This window comes from Syngnathus leptorhynchus, chromosome 12, assembly GCF_054491065.1.
Source record: "Syngnathus leptorhynchus isolate UIUO chromosome 12, UIUO_Slep, whole genome shotgun sequence".
Classification (NCBI taxonomy): domain Eukaryota; kingdom Metazoa; phylum Chordata; class Actinopteri; order Syngnathiformes; family Syngnathidae; genus Syngnathus; species Syngnathus leptorhynchus.
This window is the reverse complement of record NC_141206.1, coordinates 6,221,044-6,244,963: the sequence shown is the minus strand read 5'-3', so window position 1 is coordinate 6,244,963 and position 23,920 is coordinate 6,221,044. Positions and strand designations below refer to the sequence as shown.

Genomic DNA, 23,920 nt, shown 5'->3' with positions numbered 1-23,920 from the left:
TTAAACGTTTCTTGCACGTTATTGCGACAATATTTTTGTCTGTTTGGGGGGGTGAACATCTGTTTCTGTCTCTTGTGTCATAATAAGTACAGAAGGGGGAAAATCTTTTGAGCAGACTGGTCATTGAAAGTAAATTAAGAAATAAAAATGGAGCTCACCGGAAGCAGTTATAAAGGGCCTACTCTAAATAGCAGGTAAGCTACTTTAATTTAATCACTTTCATTAACACTGACCAATCCGTGAAAGCCGTAATTCAGATCGATATACCAAGTGTCTAAATAGTTTTCAGTATTTTTTTTAAATATTTGAATAATTTCGATTTGTTGATATATATATATGCAGACTATATGAATGTTGACTTGGTGGTCTATTGTGTCATCAGGATGGAAGGAGAAGGGGAGTACACCTTCCCATCTGAGACCAAGTACATCGGGGAGATGAAAGATGGGACGTTCCATGGCGCTGGGGTGCTCCACTTTCCAAATGGAAGCAAATATGAGGCCACCTGGGAGAACGGCATTGCGACGCAGGTGTGTGGGGTTTTTTTTTTTTTTTGTGTTTATCTGCACACATCAGTTACACTTCAAATTACATCTGCTACATGTTATTGCAATCACTCATTCCTGTAGCAGCTATTAGGTTTCTCGATGTCGTACTTGACAAAGGTGTATTCTGTCCTGGCTCACGTGCATTTACAGCAGCAATCAATTGCAATTATTATCATCAATTCAGATGAGGGTCACTTCAAATGATAGTCACGGTGAACCGTGACTAAATTCAGCCAAGACTTCCCTGCACCTGCATTAGTGCAACAACGCGAAGCCCAAACGGCAAACACATTAAATCTGGGATGAGCAATGCAAGAGCATTTTGAAAAGAATAACCTTAATATATATTTTAAAAAAAGAATCAATGTCAGATTTATCTTGGATTGGCTACAAATGAATGCCATCGATTAAAACAGTCCCATTTATTCTGTTTTCCATGTAGAGACAAATGTAATGGAATTTTTGTGATTGGGTACTAAGCAAAGAAGCTGTTTCTAATAAACAACATTCCCCAACAATTTTTATTTTTTTTCCTCTTATGAGCTTTTGTCTATACAAACACACACACACACACACACACACACACACACTGTAGACATCAATTGTTTACCAGAAGGCAAATGGCATTGTCTAACATTAGATTGGAATATCCATCTCGGCCTCTGAGAACAAGAAAAAAAAAAAAAAAAAAGTGACATTTAGCACGTAACCCCCAGGGTCTCACATGTAACATTTTTGGGTTGGCTCTAACAAATAGGCCTAAACAATGTGGTTCCACATTGTTCTGAAGAGACCATCGTTCCACATGTTAAATCATTTGATCAAATGTCATGATTTGCACAAACATTGTCTTCTGTGATTTCTTCAAAAAAAATCAAATAAAAGGGATCATTCACTTTTGCTGACGGATTGCCGTACCAAGAGAAGGAATGGGATTACTGCGATGGCAACGACAGACGCTTCTACACCGAGAGATGCAATGGCCTTCGACCAGCAGGTTGACATTTGACCTTTAAGACTTCACCTTTAAGATTGAGTGATGTCATGTTTGTCATTTTGATTTTTTTCATGAAGGTGAATCCCAGCTTACTGACCTGCACCCCCCACGTGAAATTCCTGAAGGCTGTTATGATTGTGGAGATGGTTTTTATGACCCCGCTACTAGAACTATAACTTCCTACGATGGGACTTTCCTCAGAGAGGCTGGTGAGATAAAAATGTCATTCACATACTGCTTCATGATTTTTCACATTTTGATAATCGGAAGTGTTGATTCCTATTTCCGATTTATTTCACGAGATCGACCAAAATACTGAGTTTAGTTATTGCCACCCTTCACCGTTTTGTTGTTCATTTAGTATTTTTCAATCATTAATAATTCATAATAATTTTATTTTTTTCAAATTGATAAATCTAAAAAAAAAATCTAACCAAGTTTCCAAGAGTATGTGTATGTTTTTTTTTTTTGTTTTTTTTTTAGAAAAATGCTCCTGTATCCTGTATGGATTTATTTTCCAAACCAAGGAAGTCTAGGGGCATTTGTCAACACACGTGTAAACTCGGGATTTATTGCCTCATGGCTTCCCGTCCAGGATGCAATGATGATGGGACACGGGGAAGGAAAAACCCCCCAATCCAGAGCGGGGCACATCTTAAGGAAAGAGGAAGGAGTGGATGCATGTTGCTCTTCTAACAGCCGCATGTAGGACAAGATGCAACTTGATGATAGATCCGGCTTAACTTCACTCGGCCTCCTTTAGTTATAGTTGATGGGTAAGATGGGCAAACATTCCCAATGCCTGGCACGGTGCCAGGATGCAGAACAATAGGATCCTCGGCTAATATTCCCCTAGAGGTCATGGGTTATTTTTGGGACACTCGCAGGAGACCGCACGTACTGTATGCTTGACTGAGGTGGGAGAAAGTCACATATGTAAAGTCTTAAGTCATACTGCACCATTTTTTTTGAACCATCAAAACATTTTCTCAAGAAGAAGTCGATTTTTTTCACGTTACCGTGGCAGCTGATGGATCTCAGTAAAGATTTAAATTCTCAACCCCAACAAAACAGGTGACAGCAGTGACTTGACCTCAAAGTTCTCCATGCAGATGTAGAGCCAAATTATGAACTGCCATGTTGATTTTTTTTTTTTTTTTTTTAGTGATGAAATTAATTACAGTTTGCGTAGGCTAATTTGTAAACAGAAATCTCTTTGGGCAAGCTAGCAGGCAGCTGCGGGGCTACCATATTGTTTGGCGCACTTTCCTGTTTCTGGGATAAGCACTTCCCTTCGAAAAGGCCTCCACTGTGAAAAACATTCCAGTGCCAACAAAAACACCTCGAGTGACTTAACCACAAGGGCCCTCCCTTTGTCCGAGTCAGGCTGAGGTGTTCCGTGGACAGATAACATCAACCTGGGCCTTGAGAAGTGGAATATTTGAAACGCTGGCTGAGTGTACTGTAACATCTGCGAACATAAAACACCATTTGGGTTCCATCCAAAGAGCGGTTGCGCATGGATGATCATTTTTAAGATGTGTATCAAACCAGATGCTGTTTTGTTGTGTGATATTATCATCGAAGTGAATTGGGCACAGATGACTTACACATGTATCGTTTCATTCCACGTGTTGACATTTTGTTTTCACAATAAGATTCGAAGAGTTCAAACACAGACATCTCCATTTATTCTATATTGAGTACATATATATATATATATATATTTTTTTTTAGGAATATTCTAAAATGAATTTGAAATTTCATCGGATTATGTAAATCGGCAAAATGTGATTATTTACCAGCCACCTGTGTGCTCAATTTAAGCCAATTTAAATTGCCACTATCCAATCTGAAGAGGGCGCTATTACTCGGAAGACGTGAATAGGGGTCAATCTAATCATCATTAATGCAGGTTTTAGGGGGGGGGGTCTTCTCTTGACCCGGTGACGAGGTACATGTAGTCCACGATGATTACATTTTACAACCACAAATACGGATGGAAAATGTTTGCAGCTGCTGATAAGTTCAATTGACCAAAGCCCACCCCAAATCCCCCCCCCCCCCTGATCAGGTAGGAAGAAGATTGAGGGAGTTTTGTGCTTCAAGTGGCTGTTAGCGTTGACGCCCGTCGCTGCCAAATTACACACAATCAGTCGGCAAACGGGACCTGTGTCCCCCCCCCCCAAGCCCGGCACAATGGAGCACCCCCCAAGCCCCACGCGTGCTCCAACCTTTCGGGGTGAGGCCTGCACGGCGTTCAAGTGCATGCAGCTGCGTACGCTCCAGAGAAGGGTGACTTCCCCTGCAATTAGCTTCACATTTCACTCGTAACAATTGCCGAACTACGGCATTTTCTGCTCTTCTGGCAGTCCTTCTTTGGCAGAAGACAAAAAAAAAGGGGAAAAAAGAAGGGGCCGGCCATTTTGTCAAGGCTTATTGTTTATGGGTGTCTGAAGTGGCTGTGAGAAGTTATTTTCTCCTAATTGTGAGGCTTATCTTGATTTGACAAAATTTACTAGCCATGTGAATGGCACTTCACCGCTCAAGCTGCCTTTTACACACAAAGTGACCTGCGTTTTTAATTTGCCGGCTCAGTCGCTATTATGCTTCCTTTCATGCTGGGCGCGATTACGATTCCGTTTACAGACCGATAGATTTTTAAATGGCGGTCAAGCGGAAGACATTTTCCAGGGGGCCCCCGTCGAGCCTAATTTGATGTACAGTGAACCCCCGTTCATCGCGGGGGATACATTCCAATTCCACTCGCTACATGTGAAACTCCGTAATATATATATAAACCACATTAAAGAACTTTTTTTTTTATAGTAATAGTCAAAGATATCAATGATGTGCCAAAATGTCCCCAGAAATATTATAACTCAAGTCCGCATTTAAAACAAATCATATATTTTATAAATTCAATATCAAATATATTTCTTGTTTTTGTTTTTTGAACAGATGACTCGGAACACGAGTGGATAGTGCGAACCTGTCGAGTGGCAGATGATACGATTTCCGACTTCTTCCAAGAAGAGGCTTCCGGTGTGGACCTAAATGAAGACGAGTCAATTGTTGATACATAATACTGTAATGTTTGAAATAGTAAAGCACTTTTATTTTTGGGTCACTCAGTTCAATAAACAATACATTGAATGGAAAATTAATCAAGTTTAGGTGTTGCCAGGTAATTTATTAGGTTCACTGCTTCTAGTAGTACCTGCTACTTGTTTGTTAGGCCAGGTAACAGAATCCCGGAGAAGACTTGATCCAATTTGGAAAATACATGAGATGCATAGAATGAATCATTCAGCAACTGCCCTTAAGTAGACGCTGACTGGGAACAGGTGACAGGTGTGTTGCCCAGGCACCTCCCACCCAATCTTGCTAGCGCCCTGCAATGGCGACATAAAAACTATAAAATAAAAATCTATATAAAATAAATCACGTTTTTTGGTATCTTCAAATCTTGACTTTCACAAATATGGGAATAAATAAATAAAATGGAAGCTAATCATGCTTTGGTTCCCCCCAAATACTGTTAAATGCAGTAACAAGTAAACATGCTAACGTTAGCTTATAGTAGCTGTGATTGCTACATTATTACGCTATTAGGTACACACTTCAGGCAAATACAACCTGGATTATTCACTTATTAATTTATTTATTTATCTATTTATCTATTTATTTATTTTCTGCCTGTATCAGATTTTTTTATGACGATCTGAACGGCTCAATTTCAATTTTTTTCTTTCCTCTGTGGTACTGAATTGGTACGTATCTGATGTTTTGCAATCTGACAGCAGCGGAGACAGACATGATGCTTATAAATGATAAAAATCATATTAGTCATAGAGAATGACCACCCAAGTCATCACATTGTGTTTTATTGCGTGTGTTTACACAAAACATCGATGATGCACAGTCTATCAAATAAACTTTTGTTTTCGATTCATTGCTGTTGTTTTTTTTTTTCATTTTATTTTACAAAAACCAAACAAAAGTGCTTTACAGGGATTTTTTTTCATCTCAATAAATACAAGGACGTTGAGGTTCACGTTGGATCTGCTTCTTTACACGATGGCCTTGGGACTTAAGTACATGATGCGCAGACCTTCCTCAACACACACACACACACACGCACACACACATGCAGACACAAAAAGTCACATCTTACTAGTAGGTTCCATTTTTGTCATTTTTGTACCAATACTGTTTCACTCCAAGCAAAGACAGGCATTATTTTATTTCCTTTTCTTTTCTTTAAGGAATGATTACTTTGACCAGTATGCAGTCTGTTTATAGAAACCTGAAATTGACAAAATACTCCGACTTTGTGCTTTGCGGTCATCCTTCATTTTTGAATCCAATTGACATAATCGGCAATTGGAAATGACGCCTTGCGAGACAACAGGGTTTTGTTGCAGCGAGTCATTATGGACAATGAGTGAATTTCATTTTGGTGGACTTCCAAGGTCTTGCTGACCACAGTTTGAGCCCACCACTGAGCCCCTGTGTCGAATCCCCTCTCCCAGCCGCTTCATTCATTTGCAGACCTCCAGAGGCTTCAGTCCTTCTGCTTGAGTCACTTCCAAGCTTCCAAAACTCCTCCCGAGTCAAAACGATTCCACTTGTACGACGTGTGATCAATGACATCATACACGAGGAGGCGAAATGCTCTCTCGCTCGGCCGAGCCGACTCCCGCTCGACCTCGTGGTTGCCACGCGGGCATCAGTGATTGGAGGTCAAGGGTCAGGACGGCGGGGTTTGCAGGGGTCCGAAAAGGTCGGGGTGCTAGCGCTGTGCTAGCGGCTGAGGGGCAGCTGGGGCAGGGACATGGCCTGATGGGGGATACTCTGCGAGGTCAACACGGAGAAAGGGTGACCTGGAACGTACACACACACATTGTGTATATTAAGCATGCAAAGAAACAGGTGTTTATTTATATATCGATATAATTGTTTCATATTGACATTTGATTTTATTCTTTTTCATTTATACAGTTTTAGTCATAAGTATTTGTATTCATGTCTTTAATACAATTATTTTGTAAATATATTTCCTTATTATTATTATGATATAATTGTTAATTATTTTATTAATACATTTGTTATTTTGTCAAGAAGTCAAGTACTACGTGGGATTATTGAAATTATATAATTGAAATAGCAAATTTTTGGTCATATTAGGTACAAATGCAAAGTGATGAGTTTTTTATTACTGTATGTATTTTATTTTGAATTTTGTTAGAGTCTACGGTATTTTATTTGAAATTATATTTCCCCATAATTATAATCATATTTCTATGAATCGTGATTCTAGCTTCGTTTTCTATTTGTATTATTTGTGCATTCTCTATTATGACTTTACAAACATGATATTTGTTTATATCTTAATCGTTCATATAATGCTGGAAATTGCAAAAAATATGAAAATCCAAGACGCACTGTCGATGTATCCGTGTAGGGCGACCATGCGCGCCCGGTCGGGGCTGCCGAAGGGCGAGTAGTGAAGGTCATCGGGCAAAGACGAGGGTATCCTGGACTGGGGGTGACCCTGGGGCCCCCCGCTGTGCTGGGGCGTGTGCTTTTTGTGTCTTGCTCTGCAGTTTTGAAACCACACCTATGAAGAGTGATGCAAGCGCATATTGAACAAACGGTGAATTCTGCCCATGACCGTGACAGTCTTTTCTTTTTCCAGTGTGTCCTCACCTGTATAACCCGCCTGCTGAGACCCGTCATGTCGGCTAGTTTTTGTAACGTTTGAGCATCTGGGTTGTTGTCCTGGGCAAACTGAGCCTGCATGATCTGCACAGACATTTGCAGTAGCACTAAGAAACAATTCCATGATATGTAAAACATCCATGTTGGAAAAATATGATAACACTAATCAACTGCTAATTTTAATCAGAGACGTGCAATACTATGTCGGGGAAACTATAGCGAAAAATTTCCGATAACAATTCCACCTGTTGCTGAAACAAAAATAATCTATAAATATGACTAAATATATTATTATGAATAAATACATTTTATTTTGGAATCTAATTATAAATATTGTCCAATTACGGTATTAGATTTTGGTAAAGAGAGAAGCGGGCCGCGTTTGGCCCCCCGGGCCGTATGTTGCCTAGCCTTGAATTAGTAGATGATTTCTTGACTCTACTTTTCATAATGACATGCCACATGGTTTTCTTTTCAGAGTGGAAATTACTCCACATTTGTCCTTTAATAATGGTAATAGTAGAATGAATCTTGTTTTTGTTACCTGTAGCTGTTCCGCAGTGAAAGACGTCCGTGCCCTTTTGGCCGGTTTGGGTTGATTGTCTTGTTCTGTGGGAACGGCTCCCTCTAATGTGATACCATTGCCTAAAAAAGCAAAATAATCAGATGATCTTTTTTTTTTTTGGTCATTCAATGAAGCAAAGCAGCAACTCACCACTCTCCGCAGCTCGCTTGAGATTCTCCACCATGGTGTCATAGTGGATCCTGCAGAGCACCTTTTCTTCCACCAGTCCAAACTCCTCCCCCGTGGAAAGTTGCCTCTTGCAAGAGTAGCACGCAAAGCACGCCAAGTGGTACGCGTTGCCTCTGGCGCGCCGCACCCAGTCGCTGGCGTAGATCTGACGCCCGCAGCGGGCGCACTTAGTACCAAACCTACTGTGAGGGACAGAAGAAGAGAACCGCTGAGGCACAGGAAACACAATACAGATCCATGCTATCATGGCTAATATGTTTTGGGAATGTGAGAGGAAGCCAGGGGACCTGGAAAAGGCCCACGCAAGCACAGGAAGAACGTGCAAATTCCACACAGGACTTGGAAAATCACAACTGTAAGGCAGACGGGCTCACCGCTACTCCATTTTGATATTTGAATTGGATAGAAAATCATTTTTCAATTGAATGCTAGCAATATAATTAAAATGAATGAGCGGTATCGCCCATCCTATTTTTGCCGTGTTACGATTAGGAGCTGGAAAATTGTCATTCATTTTACATGATTTTAAGGAAAATTGCTATACTGGGATATATAGGTCGAAAATTATCTGTCATTAATTTGGGGGACATTTTATGTGTAAAAAAAAAATACTAGTGTCGGTGCTTGGTATCGGTATCAGTGACTACCGGAGAAGTGAGTACTGTGAAATTATTTTGACACTCCTGAAGGCTTCAAGGTTGTGGCCAGATTGCAAACCCAGACGAGATCATGAAGCAGACGTGCAAAACACTACTTGCCCAACTACTTGCCCAACTTTATGGAGGCTTGAAGAAACTTTGTGACTTAAACATAAAATCTCCCAGTTGAGCTTCAAATGCAAACAAACCAACACCTGCAATTTCCTGACTGATGACTGAAATCCCTGACACACACAAACACACGATGGCAGTTTCCCAGAGTTGAAAATGAAAAAAAAAAAAGTTTATGACATCACTCCATGTAGCGGCTGTAACCGATAGTAACAGTGAGGTCAGGCGGTATTATACAGGAAGGATCGGTATGGAGACTTTGTTGAGGGGCGCCAAGCCAGCGGATGAGGCTTTTTGGAAAGAGAAGGTAAACGTTGCGAGGACAACAAATGATTAACGACAGCCGTGGCTGAAATGAGGCGTTAATATCTGAAATAAACATATGCTGCTTGTTGGAACTAAATGTGCTTGAGGACAGAATGAGACAAACACTATGGTGATGGAGACACAGCAGACCTTGTAGGTTTGATGACGCTAACGCCATTTTTTTGTTTTAAACATCTGTAAAGCAAATATAACAAATATAAAATATCATTTATTTCGATGTCAATTGAGTTTATTAACACGACATATGCACAGTTTGAATTGTAATTCAAATGTGTCCCTACAAAATAATCAATTAGCACTCAAGCTAGCCTTGAATCTTATGTCTGTATTTGATTTTTTTTTATTCCTGTATTAGATTATTTTACTGTATAAGAACTTCAGACATCATCAATGACATCAGATATCAATTTCCTTATGTTCTATTTGCCTAAAGTTGATTAGTTGACTAGTTATTAGTCTTCTACCCCGCATCAATGTTTTACGCTAGTGGTCAACTAACCGCGCGTTCTTAATTTGCATCTTGCTAATCAGTCAATTTACAGAAAATTTACGACTCACTTGTCTAAATCTGCACGAGTCAGACTACAATAAATTAGTCACAAATAAGAATAGCGGGAAGCCTTGCTAGTTTTGGCTAGCACAATTGCAGGTGGTCTCGTAATCATTCTACCAGCCGCTACATCCTGACTGATGGCGCAAACTTCAAAAATGTAAATGTTGTTCAACCCCTTAGTTACCAATCTGACTTCATCCAAGATAAACAAAGACAACTATTGCATCATAACACAAAGCTTTTGTAAGGGAGACATAAAAGTCATTGCTCATAATATCCACTCTGACTACAAAAGACGAGGAGAGAGGACATAAAAAAAATCAGGGGAACATCGAGATGTGAAGAAACAAAAGCAAAGGGAAGGAAAAGGGGTGAGTGAATTAGGGATGGCTGGTACGGCGGCGACGCGGTCGGTCGGGGGATTTGCAGTGGGGGGAGTACAAGGGCTGCCACTTGAGTGGATTTTGGCAGAAAACCAGCCCACTCAAGTCCACTCTGTCTGGGATGAAAGCCCACTGTTGTGCCTTGAATCCTCCACAAGCGTCTTCTCCTCTTTTGGGTGCTCCATCCATCATCCATCCATCCATCCAGTTATATTCAACTCCTCTAATCTATTTATAGCCTAGCATAGCATGCCTGAAGGTCGCGTTTACTTCCCTAAGTGGTGGGAATTTTATATTCTTACCATATGAGGCATACAGAAATAATGTAGACGAAATTATCCAGCATACACATCCTATTAAAAAGTCAAATCTGCCATTTATTAGATTTCTAATCAATAAAGTCCATATTCTGTCAAATGATCTTAACAATGATTTCCTCCGTTCATAGTTAAGATAACAAGTCCAAACTTTGGAATAAATTGAGCCAGTTTGGCTAAATTGTCGTTGAAATAGTCCAATAAAGTCATTCGGGAGACAAATGGACTTTGTGGCTTATAATGTAGCGTAGTGGCGCACGGTTCCGGATTGTTATGGCGAGCTACCATCGTGCGATACAGTAAAAAGCAAAACATTGTGGGGCTGAGCCACTAATCTAGCATGACAGCTTGTCAGCTCGATACTCTGTAGACAAAACCCAGAGAACGCTGCAAATCATCACTCATTTCAAGGCCCCCCGCCTCCGCTATCTCCCTTCCCTATTTTTCTGAATCAAGATCCTAGAGTTGGAATAATATTAAGACCGCTTGCTGGAAAAAAATAAATAAAAACAGACCATCCAACATTTTTTTTTTTATTAACTCATTCACTACCATTGACGACAGTAGACGTCAAAGAACCATTTTAACTGGACTGACAATGAACGAGTTAATTAATCGCTTGTGATTTTCTATCAAGCCTACCGAGGAAGGAGATCTATAAATAATCATTTCAATCACGCACAATATGCAACATTAATTCAGGAAGTGTCGAATAATTGAGTCTTTGTATGACAGATGTCTTATTATCATTTTTGATTAATTCCAAAAGACAAACGGGCAATTCTGCATGCGGGCTGGTTGCTATGGAAATCTAATCACCTAACCAGAGGTGGGTTGATGAGTAATTACAGCGACAATTCAAGCCACACACACGTACACGTTTCGCTTAACAAAGCTGGCTCCGGGTACAGTACGAGTACCCCGATGTGCTCCTGATTGAAACAGCCATGCCACTTCCTGTGTGTGTGTGTGTGTGTGTGTGTGTGTGTGTGTGTCTGTGTGTGTGTGTGTGTGTGTGTGTGTGTGTGTGTGTGTGTGTGTGTGTGTGTGTGTGTGTAAGATCCCAAATCCTGGAATATAGGTTTGAGCGGCACAGCGAGAACTCTGTCCTGCACTTCTATCCTAACGCATACATCAACTTACTCCACCTACCTCATCTCCACACAAACTCACACACACATACACACACACACACTCTGATTTCCTGCTATTACGTCCCATTAAAGCAGCTGTCAGTCCAAAGCCAGATGAGAGAGTGACATAGATGAGGAAACATCTCCAGAGGTTTTGAAAGTGCGCCTAAAAAAAAAAAATCTGGACACCCCACCACTGTTTAAAGTTAAATTAAAGAAAGGGGGAAAGAAAAAAAAACCAAATTGGATTTTTCGATTTACAGAGATGACCATCATTGCACATCTGCTCCTTAATAAAATTGCCTATTTTCATTCCCGATATTTACAGTGACTTCAAATGAAATGCTAAACAAAACATATAATTATGCAAATGAGTACCGACCTTTATCTATTGTCAAACGTTTTGACATTTTTTTTGGTCATAACAGGGAAAGTATCTGTCTGTCCAGTTCATCGGTGATAAACATCTCACCATGTGACAACCATTTCTACCTTCCCTCACCACTTCTTCGCTCGCATATACTCAACGGCCTATTTTACATATTTAATAATGGCTCACAGTCTAAGGAGCAGTTTGGGGGCGCGAGAGGTGATCGTTTAAACGGAAAGAGGTCAACTGGAGTATTAGTACCAAGATGGCAGAGCAAACAGAAATGTGTGTTGTGAAAATAATAAAAAGCAAATGATTGACAGCTGCTGGACATGCGTAAATAAATAGAGAGCCCGGGGTGTGTTTGTGTTGCTGTGTCAAGCGAGGTGATGTACAGTACATGATTGCATTGCTATACACAAATTAGGCCGTGTGTATCGAAAGGTCGACGTGTCTGTTCGTTTAGAATAAGAATCACATTCAGATGACTCACAAAAAAAAAAAAAAAAAGGTGCTGACCAGGCACTCGGGGCGGTCTAATTGCTGGTCTGGAGGTCTGGGGTGGAGGACAACTAATTGCTGGTGATTATAAACCTCAGTCGTGGTTTTGTGTCAGGTTTCGATCACACGCTGACATTTGTGTCCTTACGCCAGGATTTTCAAGCCGAAACACAAACACATTAAATGATTCTCAAAAAGTGTGGTTTGTGAAAGAATCACTGGCTGAGTACAGTTTGGTTGTGTTTCTTTTTTTTTTTTTGCCATCAATGCATTTGGGTTCAATTTATGAAACATTTTAGTTCACCCAATAAAAATAAAAAAAAGTCATTCACGGCCACATGTTCCAGCTCTACATTTTATGTGATAAAATGTGAGATCAAACTGTTGATAGAAAACAGTAGAAATCCACAATCTTGTTCTCCGCCTCCTTATCCTCTTCCAAAATGATGAAGTGACAACACCCTGTGTTTGTCCCTGACTGATTGCATCATACATGCATTTGGGCGGTTTCTGCATCCTTCGTGTTTTTTATTCGAGGAAAAGAAAAGCTCAAAAATATGTTTTGGTTTTTTATGCTAGCAGTCTTAGAGACAGTTATTATTGTATTTTATCTAGTTGTATTCTTTTACAAAAGTCACCTGTTGATTGCGGGGCTATACAGTTTTTTCGCTTTCAGTGTGATTGCAGAATGATCAAAAACCACGTAAACAAGAAAAATAATGCGCAAACTGACATTTTTCCACCTTGATTTGGTCACATTGCAACGTCTTTATTGTTGTTTACACCAGCATGTAACATTACACTCAAGAAAATGAGGCTAGATCTATAAATATAATTAACCTCATTTTAGTATTGTGTTCAAAATAATAATATTACAATCTGTTTTCATATTTTTTTATCAACTCTTTTATTGACCTATTTATGAATTTTCTTTCTTTCTAATTTTCAAACAAAATGACTGTTGCATGGGTCAAATTAAAAATATGTTATTCAATGTTGTGTTTGTTCTTATGTTATATTTACTATGCTGCTCTTGAGCAGGAATAAATGAGTAAATATCCCATGATAATATTCAAGTCAAATAAAAGACATCATCAATTAATAAATGAAAACTAATACAGTACAAGGGGTCATTAAGGTTAAATGGAAACTATACGTCATATATGTGCATGTATTTGTGCACATTATATTGATGAATAAAAACAACGAATCTATTTTGTGAGCGTCTCAAAGAGGAAATTATTCAAAGATGATAGGAGATTTGATGAAAGAATAAGAAATGGTGTTTTGCAAATAAAGTCGTATCGTAAACTTACCCTACCTGAAATAATCCATTTTACAGAAGATCTCCTTGTTTTTGATGTAGCAGCTACTGTGCTGACGTAACGACGTCCGGCACACGGAACATTCCAGGCAGCGCACGTGCCAGATCAGGTTGTTCACCTGCGCGTGCACGCACACAAGCACAAATTCCCTTTTTTTTTACATACAAGTAGGAATTATATATCGACACGTATTTAATTTCACATGAGAAGTAATAAAAAAAATAATCGGAATGAAAAGAGCGATTGAATTCCTCTCTGTTTTTGCGGACACTGTTTTGTATTCATTTATAAATAGATAATTGTTTGGTCTAAATATAATTTATTACCTGTTAGGCAAATGATGTTAATATCTGCTAACATTTAATATTAAAAAAGTAAAAGGAGGTATTACAACCGAAAAAGGCCATTTTCTTTTTTTCAACCTGGGCTAGAATCAAATAGAAAGACAAATTGTATTTTTCAAATACTGGCAACAGCTTAAAAAAAAAACCGTAACAGTTATTATCAACCTCCAAATGTGTCTACATCGTAAAATAAATCAAATCTGGCATAAATAATTTGTTTATTTCTGAAAATACAATACGCACGTGTCTATTATACAGCGCGGGAAATAAAGCGGAAGCTTTTAAAATAAAAAAACGAATTAAATTTCATGGTTTTAGATCAGAACTTGCATTAGCAAAAGTGAGAATTGTGGAAAATAATCTTGATGGATACAATTTAGCAGCACAATGCAAAAAAAACCTCATCATCGAAACGTCATTTATTATAATGATTGGAACCCTTAATCGTATTTTTCAATTGATTTATTAATTATTCCATATTCAAATGTCACGAGAAGGAAAACGAATAAAATGTGAAATTCTCTCCAAAAGAAATGGTCGCCATGTTTGTAGTTTTGTTTTGAAATTCAGCATCCAGGCCTCCAACGCAAGAAACGAAGACCTGAACAAATGGATGGAGGCTCACCTTGAGCAGGTATCGGTCCAGGATCTCCAGGCCGCAGCTGGCGCACACGTTCTTCCCGGTGGATTGCCCCGAGCTGGCGGTGGAGGTGGGCGAGCACACGGAGGGCGTGGACGGCGTGCTCGGAGAGGAGCGCGTGTCCTCCCGCTCCATGTTGGACCGCTGGGACTCCGCGTCCGACTGAGACTGCGTGGAGGAAGCGGGTGGGGGGGTGGGGGGGCACCCACGAATCAGAACCGAGTGTCAGCCAAAAATGCACGTGCACACACACTCACACATGCACGTTAATTTGCACTGAGAGAGCGTTTGCTCGTCTGGGTGACGTGGACAAAATGAATAAAGAATGGAAACGTTAGTTTTTTTGTAAATTACAAAAAGCCAAAACAAAAACTTTCATTATTATTATTTTTTAGTATTATATCGTCTTTTGTCTGTACTATTTTATTATATCCCGTATAATTTTCATGCACTATTCTACAGTATTTTTTTTATTATTGTTTAATTAAATCATCATTCATATTATTTATGGCTTATATGATGAAGTACATTTCGCAATTTTAAAAATATAAAACCTCGTTTTATTTCTCTCTCCAAATTATTCCTTATGCAAATATTCTTAACGTGCTTCACACATGGTGACAGAACATTGTGTGCTTTTAGAATATTTTATACTTCAGAATTCATTTATATCTTCCTGGAAATGTCTTTTGACACATATATAGAGATGACTCTGTTTTCCCTACATTATTCAAAAGAAATTTCAGGGCGCAATGATATTAAAATAGCTCAACGTGCAGTCTTTTTTTTTTCTTCTTCTTCTTGAAATAAAATAATAAGAGCGGTCTTACCATTTGCGTTTGTTTGGAGTCCACGCTGCAGCCCGCAGCACTCTGACGCTCACAGCAGATCACCTAAAGCCAAACCGACAACTTCATCAAGTATGTATCTTTCCACGGCTGTCATCCTCCGCGTGATATATCAACCAGTGTGAATGATCTGTTTTATACACTCGCTTTATAACCCCCCCCCCCCCCCCCCTCCAGCAACCCCCCCCCTCCCCTTTGGCAACAAAAAGACACCTTTAAATGAAGCGATCTCAAATTGGTTGTCCAGAATAATAGCGTTTTTTTTTTTACCCTTGCAATCCAGGACACGCATGGAGATGAGGGGAAAGGGAGGGTGGGGGGCAATGGGGGGGGGGGGGGGGGGTCGAGGGGGTAAACTACCTGCAATTACAAATAGCTGGCGGATAAGAGGTTGCACAAGTGTCTATTTCATGTGCCAATCAGGAGGCAAGTGACGGATCAAGCAAAGAGTTGCAAATGTGATTTCTCTTCAACCCCCCAGCACTTAAATGGGTGAAATTAAAATCATATTCTTTTTTAAAAACATTTTGGTCTATAGGTGTTATACTGCATTCAAAAAACGAGTTGGCTTGTTTATCGACTTTAAATTAAATAGTAGAGCTCAGCGTAATGTCAAAAAAAAAGAAATAATTAGGGATTAAACATAAAAAAAAGTCTGACCTGCTTCGTGGTGGACAGAACCGCGTTGCCCTCTGACAGAGGGGACAAAACTTCATTTTTCCAGTACATCAATCCCCTGGAGCCTCAAAGCGAGTAGCGGGAGGAGTCAAGCCCGGGAGAAGATGTCGATGGGCGGCCAACTGAGCTTTGACCATCCGATGTTCACACGAGACGATCCTCTCTTGTTTTTTTAATTTTTTTTTATTGCTCCTTTCGCGTCTTTGTTTCTCCCGATGCTCCTCTTGTGTGCTAAAGCAAAAACTGCGTTTGCGTAGTGGGAAGACATGCAGGCATGTGCGCATATGCGCACCCTCCCCTCTCCCCTTTGCGCACGGTAGATCTTCTCTCACTGGTGGGATGGAGTTGTGACTTTACAGGAAGTGGAACTTGCACGCAGCTTCTTATTCCTCCACGCAAACGCTTTCTTTCCAAGATGCAAGAGCAGGGGTGGGGACTGAGAGCCTGCAAAGAAGAAAGTTAGATGTTCGTGGCCTGCCTCTTTTTGGGGCGGGTGTTTTGCATGCATGCAGATTTGCATATCTCAAGATGAACTGCGGAAAAACAAGTCATTCAAATGACAGAGTCTTGAGATGATAGCAAAAAAAGCACATTTGAGTCTTTATTCATTTAAATCAAGACATTTGACGTTAACTTGCCGATACATATAATTGTTTTTAATTACAATGTTTGGTTTGAATTGAACGGATGAAAATTGGAAACAATTGCTGAATTACGACACAGAAAATATTTCAGAATATAGAACTGATTTTATTTAATTGTCACACAGGTGCCAAATGTCAATATTTGTAATTATTCTGGAAAAAAAATCAAACCAAGTGAAAGAGCCCACACACGTTTACATTGTCTCCAAAAAATACATTCAAACATAATAGACAAAATGACACAAATTAGAATCGTTAGCTAAACCAGCATTTTGAAAATGGGGTCGATCGTGTGTGACATTTCATTTAGGAACAGACATTAGGATGATTGGCAGCAATTGAATGCATAAAAGAGGTCAAATGGGTCTTTTTGTTGCAAACCAGCAAGAATTTAGTTGGTCGTTAAGCATTGGAACAAACGCGCTATATCTTCGAAGCAATTTGGATGCAATAGTTTGCACACCCCTCAGTGCGCATTCATAAATAGTTTAGTTTATTAATTTGATTAAGTGGACGTTTAACTGAAATTAAATTGTGACGTATCGATCGTGTTTCCTTTTGTGAGAAAATAATTTTTTAATTCGATAGTATCACAATCAAAGCAAATAAATAAATGAAACGAGCAAGCTTTGGCAGGAAAAGAAATAAACAAGCTAAATGCGTTGCTACTATTTTACATGGTTCATTTATGAGATTATATTGTATTACCTGATTTGGATTTTTATGCTGTAGTCCTAAAACGTAAACCCCCTGTAAAAGATTATATCATAAAAAATGTACAAATCAACATCAATTTTGATCAAAATAAATTTAATGGTGGAAGCAAACACACTCTTCCAAATCGAGTTGGAACCCTTTTTTTCAGAACAGGGGCCATTTTATTTAATTTTCCAAAGTCCTTCATTGGCCATATAAAATGGAACAATATGATGCAAAACGAAGACAAATGTTTATTATTATACACTCCAAGCATTTGTGGGTTAGATGTTTTTTTTTCTCCTGAGGCTTAAATTGCTTTAAAAATTAGTTAAATAATCGAGGTATATTATGACCTAGAGTTTGTAGATAATTTCCACACCCCCTACTTTAATAAAACTAAATGAGGGAGGGAAGAAAAAATAATAAAATAAAATAAAAAATCCAAACATTACATTTCAATTTTTTTTTCCAAGTTGGATTTGAAAAGGTTCCTTTAGTACATTCCAAACATCAACACACGCACACTCAAATAAAACGTAACACAACAGAAACAACGGAATTCATTATTTGTCCATCATTGTTCGCAAATAAAATGTCAGTGTCTTTAATTCCCAGTTTAAGAAGTTCCTGTTGAGGTGATGAGGGGGCCTGAGTTGTGTGTGTGTGTGTGTGTGTGTGTGTATATGTGTGTGTGGTGGGGGGGGGGGTTCTCCTTGAAAAGTGGGCGGACGGGTCATCTCCTAAACCTTCGAAAGGGCCTGCTGTGTGATTTGGAGTAGGGCTCCCAGCGTTTCCTCTCTGGCGGCTTGTTATAGACGTAGGCAGACGGCCCTGAGTACTCCTCATCTGGATTCTCCTCCATCATCTGCAGCTTGGCCTCGATGGCGCGGATCTTAGCGCTCGTACTTGAGGAGGCCAGACGCGAAAATAAATCAAACAGGAAGTTAGCGGGCTTAAAAGGAAATACCAGTAGTAATCATAGAGTGAAATATTAAATGGGAGGACATGTGGTGGCAGGTGAGAGGAGGAAAGAGCAGGAGCGAGATGATGTGTCTGGGCGGGCATGGAAGAAGACGGTGTTTTTATTTCCTCTCGTACGAGACGTGAAGAGCGCCACACTAGAGTCCAAGTGTGCAGTGTGTCCCCCCCGAGGAGAGCTCTCCAGATTGCATCCTGTGCTCGGAGACACCGTCCCTCGCTAAGAGCTCTCACTCGGCTTTATTTCCGAAAGCGGTGAAAAGCTCACGGGGGTGACGATAGGCGCGACCCAAAATAATAGCGGGACTTGTCGACATGCAGGTCGATGATCAATAACTCTCCCATTTTGTAAATGGAATGCTTTTTTGTATGAAGATGTTAAAAGTGGACCTTTGTGGAATAGTGACAATATAGGGGGGGGAATACTTCAACGAGATGTTTCCTGCTTAGTGGGGTTGTAAGAACCTTGGGAGTTGGCTCTACTTTTCTGACATGTAATTTGAAGCTGTCAGGAATGACATGTATCGTGGTCATGTCATTTGTGTCACATGTTTAAGGACAAAACACATTTGTGTGCGCGCCTTAACAACCTGAGGTGATTTGTCGTTAAGGCTCCATCGGCTCCGTCGCCGCTGCTCGACGGTTCCAAGCTGGAAGGCATCGTCTTGTCGTTACGGAAGCCTTCGAACCTCTGCGGATGAGGATGATGATGAATGACAGAGTTAGGTTAGCAATTAGCAAACACAACCACAGAACATGCAGAGGTAGGAGCGTTTCGATATTAGGACAGGTTTCCGTCTGCATTCAATCCAAACATCTCAGATAGCCAACACTGACTTCTTGTTAACTATAGACAAAATAAAAATAAAAAAAAGACAGGACACAAAATGTCATGTGACAGGTGAAACAAAGCCCAAAACCTGACACCACATGGAATATCTTCGGAATAAGTTCAAGGAAGCCTTTAAAAACTAGGACTTGATTTTAGTCATCTTTTTATTTAAAAAAAAAAAAAAAAAACTTCAAATATTTCATAAAAAAAAGAAAGGAATAATTGTTTTGCTGTGTGTGTTTTATTGCGCTCATAGGTTAGGTATACACTTAAAAAAAAAAAAAATACGACAACATATTATTTTGCATTTTTTTGTTGACCCAAAATGTTTATAAAAAAATACGCAAAATTGGGCCAAGGTAATGAAACGTGATGCTGTGTGTGTGTTAGCATGTGTGACTGTAGGGTGTGATTCATCTCTATACAGGATATCCCTCCACAATTTGCCAGTAAGCAGTCTATTGTTAAGAGACAAGAGTTGGACTGAGATCCCACTGACACCCCCCCCCCCCCCCCCCCTTGCCCCCACATTAGTACACGTCAAAATATTACACTGGAAAAACGAGCGAGTGTGCCACTTACCTGTGCATGTGCCCAACGCACAACCAGTTTCTTGGACAGTGCTAGCTTGCCATTCAAGCAGTGGATAGCTCTTTCGGCCTCCTGCCGACAAAATGAAGATGGATTTTGATTATTTTAAAAAATACCATAGCTGGTATTATGGCACAGCAAAAAAAAAAATGGGTTTGGACTCTCATGCCACGTGCAAGTGGTCCTTAATTTAATGTGACTTCTCGACCACTGGCGGATCTAGAGGGGGGGGGGCCCGCGAGACCTCCCTTGAAATATTAATCTGGGTGTGTGACTAAGTGTGCGCGAGTATAGAAGATAAACACACAGTTCCTTTGTAAAACTCTTCTGGGAGGACTTCATAGCCAAGTGATAGACACTGGCTGTGAAACGAGATGCTTATCGTGATCCCTCCCGGCTCATTCTAAAATAAATACAGGCTGGCCAGCAAGTAAAAGTTGCAAGGGGGGGGGGGGATGGTTAGGGGTACTTTGTGGTGCTTTTAATTCAAAACAGAATTCACTCCAGCGATGACAATGTGATTGTTGAAAGGTAGACATCATGATAATACATAATAAATTGAAATGGTTGTACGGAAATATCATGTCCAAATTTGGTCAAGTCAGTCCCGTGTGTTTTTTTTTTCCCCCTTCCAAAAATTATTTACGACTATAATCAAGTAGATTGTTCTCTTTGATATGTTAAAAGACAATATGAATTTTATACGTTACCTCTCTGGTGTTAAAGTTGACAAAACAGTAGCCTCGCGGTTGCCCCTCCAGAGGACCGGATTTATGGAACAGGAAGTCAAACTGTTTGACATGACCAAACTTTTCCAACAGCTTCACCAAGTGATACCTGCCAGAAGAGGAAAGACAAAACACAGTTGCATACATAAATAACAAAAAAAAAAGAAAACCCACATAGGTTGCAAAATAAGCCTGTGATTTATCTTTATTTCGGGAAGCCGGTATTGTCTCCACATCAGAAGGATCGTGATTATTGTCAGTATGAATCTGTCAAGCGTAAAGGATAACGAGAAAGGCGGCTTTCCCCTTGCCTGACACCTTTTTAGCAGCCGTCCAGCTGGTGTGGCACGCCTGAGACAGTAAATCTTTTATTGAGACAATGCCGAGGATACGGTAGCAGGACAATGAGGGAATAAAACAAAGGAAGCCTCCGGCTCCCCTCCCGTGCGCCCGAACTCTGTACAAACAACTTCCAGCGAACCGCTCAACTTAGGACATGCGCTCACGGAAGAGTTATGCCGCCGTGCGCGTTTTCAAGCGTGGGTACGGCCGGCTTCGGAACGACATGGGAAAATAAAAATGTGTCTTCTGGGAAAAGAGGCCGGACAATGAGACCTGCGTCACCCAGGCTCGACTTGGCCGGGGCTGGTTCGAACCACAATGTATTAAAATCAAAATCACAATGACCCCCACCCCCTCCTCTCTGTGTTATTTATAGATTCCAATTTCAGGTAATATTTACTAATCATTGGAATCGGGTGTTTAGGGAGGAGGGCGAAATGGAACCAAATCAAGCTAATGCCTACCTTGAAATAAATTGTGTCGATTTGGATTTGCCAAAGAACAACACACAAAGAAAGCCGTCAAACGTCAGTACTGAAGGTGACTCCAGGTGAAATACAGTTTTGTTTTCTTCACCAGCCTCGTATTGTTTCGTTGTTATTTTAAATCACGACGGGGTTTGTGTGTATGCCAATGTGTGTGGGAGCTTGGATGGGGATGTGGAGGGCGACTTTCCAGGTTGCTACAAACTTGTACAGCTCCCTTGAGGGCTTTAAGACCACAGATGACTTCTGCTTTTCCCAGACAACACCCTGTAAACAGAACTAAAAAAAATGATCTGCCTAAAGTTCATCTTCACGTATTGTCTATGAATGGTTTTTTTTTTTTTTATTCAATACTAAATAAACACTCACCCCCTCCAAAAAAAAAAAAAAAAAAGAAACCTATGTAGCAGTGGTAAAAATACAGTATATAAACACACACACACAATGCAAGACACTCCAAGAACATTTTTGGATACTCGCAACACAACCACAATGGACCGCGATCTCGTGGGAGCCGTAAAAAGTGCCGGAGGAAGAGGAGGAGATGGGGGAGTAAGGGGTGGGGAGGGAAGAACCTGCGGAGAGTGAGAGTAAAGTTCAGAGCGCTTTACGGCAAGGTGAAAGGTGGAGGCGGGGAAGGATGCTGCTGCGAAGGAAGCGAGGTGAGAAGACGGGTAGTGGGACAGATGAGGAAAAGGAAAAGGGTTCATTATGGATACTGTAAATATGACAAAAGACTAGCGAGGGAACAAAGAAAACACACAAATTGAGTCTTTAACCCGCCCGAGAAGAACTGAGGACACAAATTGCTAAATATGATGGAATATTATTTGACTATTTAATTAGACAAAGAATTAAAATGACACGTGGGGGCACATACGATGAACTCTTGACTCCCAAATAATGGATAGCTAATTAAAATGGTATCATTTTGGAGCAGGTCTACATTCCTTCTCTAATGCACACAGCTATGCTCGGTGGAACAAACAAAAAAGTGTAAGCGCCAGTGCCAACCAGGAGCTAATTAATCTTCCCAATCAGTAAAAGGGGCCGTGGGGCATTTCTCATGTTTGCTCTTCGTACGGTGTGCAAGTAGCGTTATTTAAACAGAAGTGGAGCAGGGCATAGGAAAGGGAAGGAAACGCCTGTCTAGACGCCCACCAGAGCCACAACGCATATATTCTGCAGAAGCCCTCCCCACCCCAATGTACACACAAAAACAATCTACAGGCAGAAAAAAAAAAAAAAACTTCAAGTCCAGCACATTGTCCATAAAGGTAATCTCACACCCACACATTTGTGATGTTATTGCCTCCAATTTGGAATAAGACGCAAGTCCGGATTGAGAACGAGCGAGAGTAAACAGGGCAGGTGGGTGAAGAACGATGTGTGCCGCCTTTGCGGGGCAATTCCACGCCTCGCTGAGAACTGTTTCACACACCCGAGCCCGTCTGCTCAGTCTCAGCCTGCAACACACACAGCTCATCAATCATGCCTGCACACACAATGCAGAGCCTCTCTCTCTCTCTCTCTCTCTCTCTCTCTCTCTCTCGCTCTCTCTCTCTCTGGATTTGGAACACACACTGCTAAACATCAGTCTTGGCAGCTTTATGTGTGAACTATTTGTTTGTTTTGGGTGAAAATTGGATTTGTGTTTGGGGTACAGGTATTTGTCATAGTACTTAATAAACAATATGATAGAACAGTTTAATATGCTAACTATCATCAACTCACTCGGTGATTTTGGGATCGATGTTGCCTATCCATAATCGGTTTCCATCATGGGCTCCGGTGTCTGAAATGATGGAGGCGTTTTCCATCGTCTCTGACGCAGACGACATGTGTGCACTGACAAGACAAAGTACAAGATTGAGGTCAGGAAACACCAATCACGCTTGTTAATCAATCTCAAAAATACATCACGCAGCGCCCCCAGAAAAAAAATGACATTTTGAATGCAATAGAAATCGTACGAGATGAAATTCTGGTAAACATTTGCGCCGCTAGCTGCTCAATATTAGTGCGCGCAAAAGCAAAGAAGATGCTGTTAAATTATTGGTTTCATATTGCTGCTTTATTTAAGCAGGTTACTCGCGATTAGCATTTTTAGCATTTACCTTCTATCAAACCTGTTATATGATCACGGCTTCTTCTCTGATAGAATTAGCTTCTAATCCCGCTTTCGGGGTGCTTCGGTGATGTCAGATCATTATAATAAGCATTGTAAATCTATGGGTTGGATTATTGATTGTAAATTGGGTTGGATGTCTTGTTTTGAGGGCGAGGCGATGGATTTGTTGCCATCTGACAACATAGGCGCATTGTAATGTCGTGTCGTAGTTGTGTTTATAGTGCGCTCGGTTTTAAAGCTTGCACATTCCAATCGCACGCAAAGTTCTTCGCGATAGG

General features: G+C 40.4%; 3 protein-coding genes across 4 annotated transcripts; 1 reads left to right on the top strand and 2 right to left on the bottom strand.

The window, feature by feature from the left end:
* Nucleotides 1–9: 9 nt before the first annotated feature.
* morn5 (MORN repeat containing 5) lies at nucleotides 10–5,532 on the top strand. The gene is made up of 5 exons (XM_085926978.1): nucleotides 10–194; nucleotides 383–530; nucleotides 1,434–1,545; nucleotides 1,623–1,754; nucleotides 4,507–5,532. Exons 1-5 carry the CDS (start codon nucleotides 148–150, stop codon nucleotides 4,629–4,631), a joined length of 564 nt encoding a protein of 187 aa, XP_085783104.1. The 5' UTR covers nucleotides 10–147; the 3' UTR covers nucleotides 4,632–5,532.
* On the bottom strand, nucleotides 5,471–16,621 carry lhx6a (LIM homeobox 6a). Of its 2 annotated transcripts, none has more exons than XM_085926976.1 (9): nucleotides 16,195–16,621; nucleotides 15,517–15,579; nucleotides 14,672–14,854; nucleotides 13,699–13,820; nucleotides 7,985–8,205; nucleotides 7,814–7,914; nucleotides 7,258–7,353; nucleotides 6,994–7,168; nucleotides 5,471–6,431 (listed from the first exon to the last, which is right to left on the bottom strand). In XM_085926976.1, exons 1-9 carry the CDS (start codon nucleotides 16,261–16,263, stop codon nucleotides 6,352–6,354), a joined length of 1,110 nt encoding a protein of 369 aa, XP_085783102.1. In that variant the 5' UTR covers nucleotides 16,264–16,621; the 3' UTR covers nucleotides 5,471–6,351. The 2 variants fall into 2 exon arrangements, with proteins under 2 accessions (XP_085783102.1, XP_085783103.1); XM_085926977.1 differs by having other exon boundaries at nucleotides 7,985–8,202.
* A 320-nt stretch (nucleotides 16,622–16,941) lies between these two features.
* Nucleotides 16,942–23,861, bottom strand: rbm18 (RNA binding motif protein 18). The gene is made up of 6 exons (XM_085925322.1): nucleotides 23,629–23,861; nucleotides 23,246–23,359; nucleotides 20,667–20,793; nucleotides 19,948–20,028; nucleotides 19,124–19,224; nucleotides 16,942–18,460 (listed from the first exon to the last, which is right to left on the bottom strand). Exons 2-6 carry the CDS (start codon nucleotides 23,350–23,352, stop codon nucleotides 18,289–18,291), a joined length of 588 nt encoding a protein of 195 aa, XP_085781448.1. The 5' UTR covers nucleotides 23,353–23,359; nucleotides 23,629–23,861; the 3' UTR covers nucleotides 16,942–18,288.
* Nucleotides 23,862–23,920: the final 59 nt, after the last annotated feature.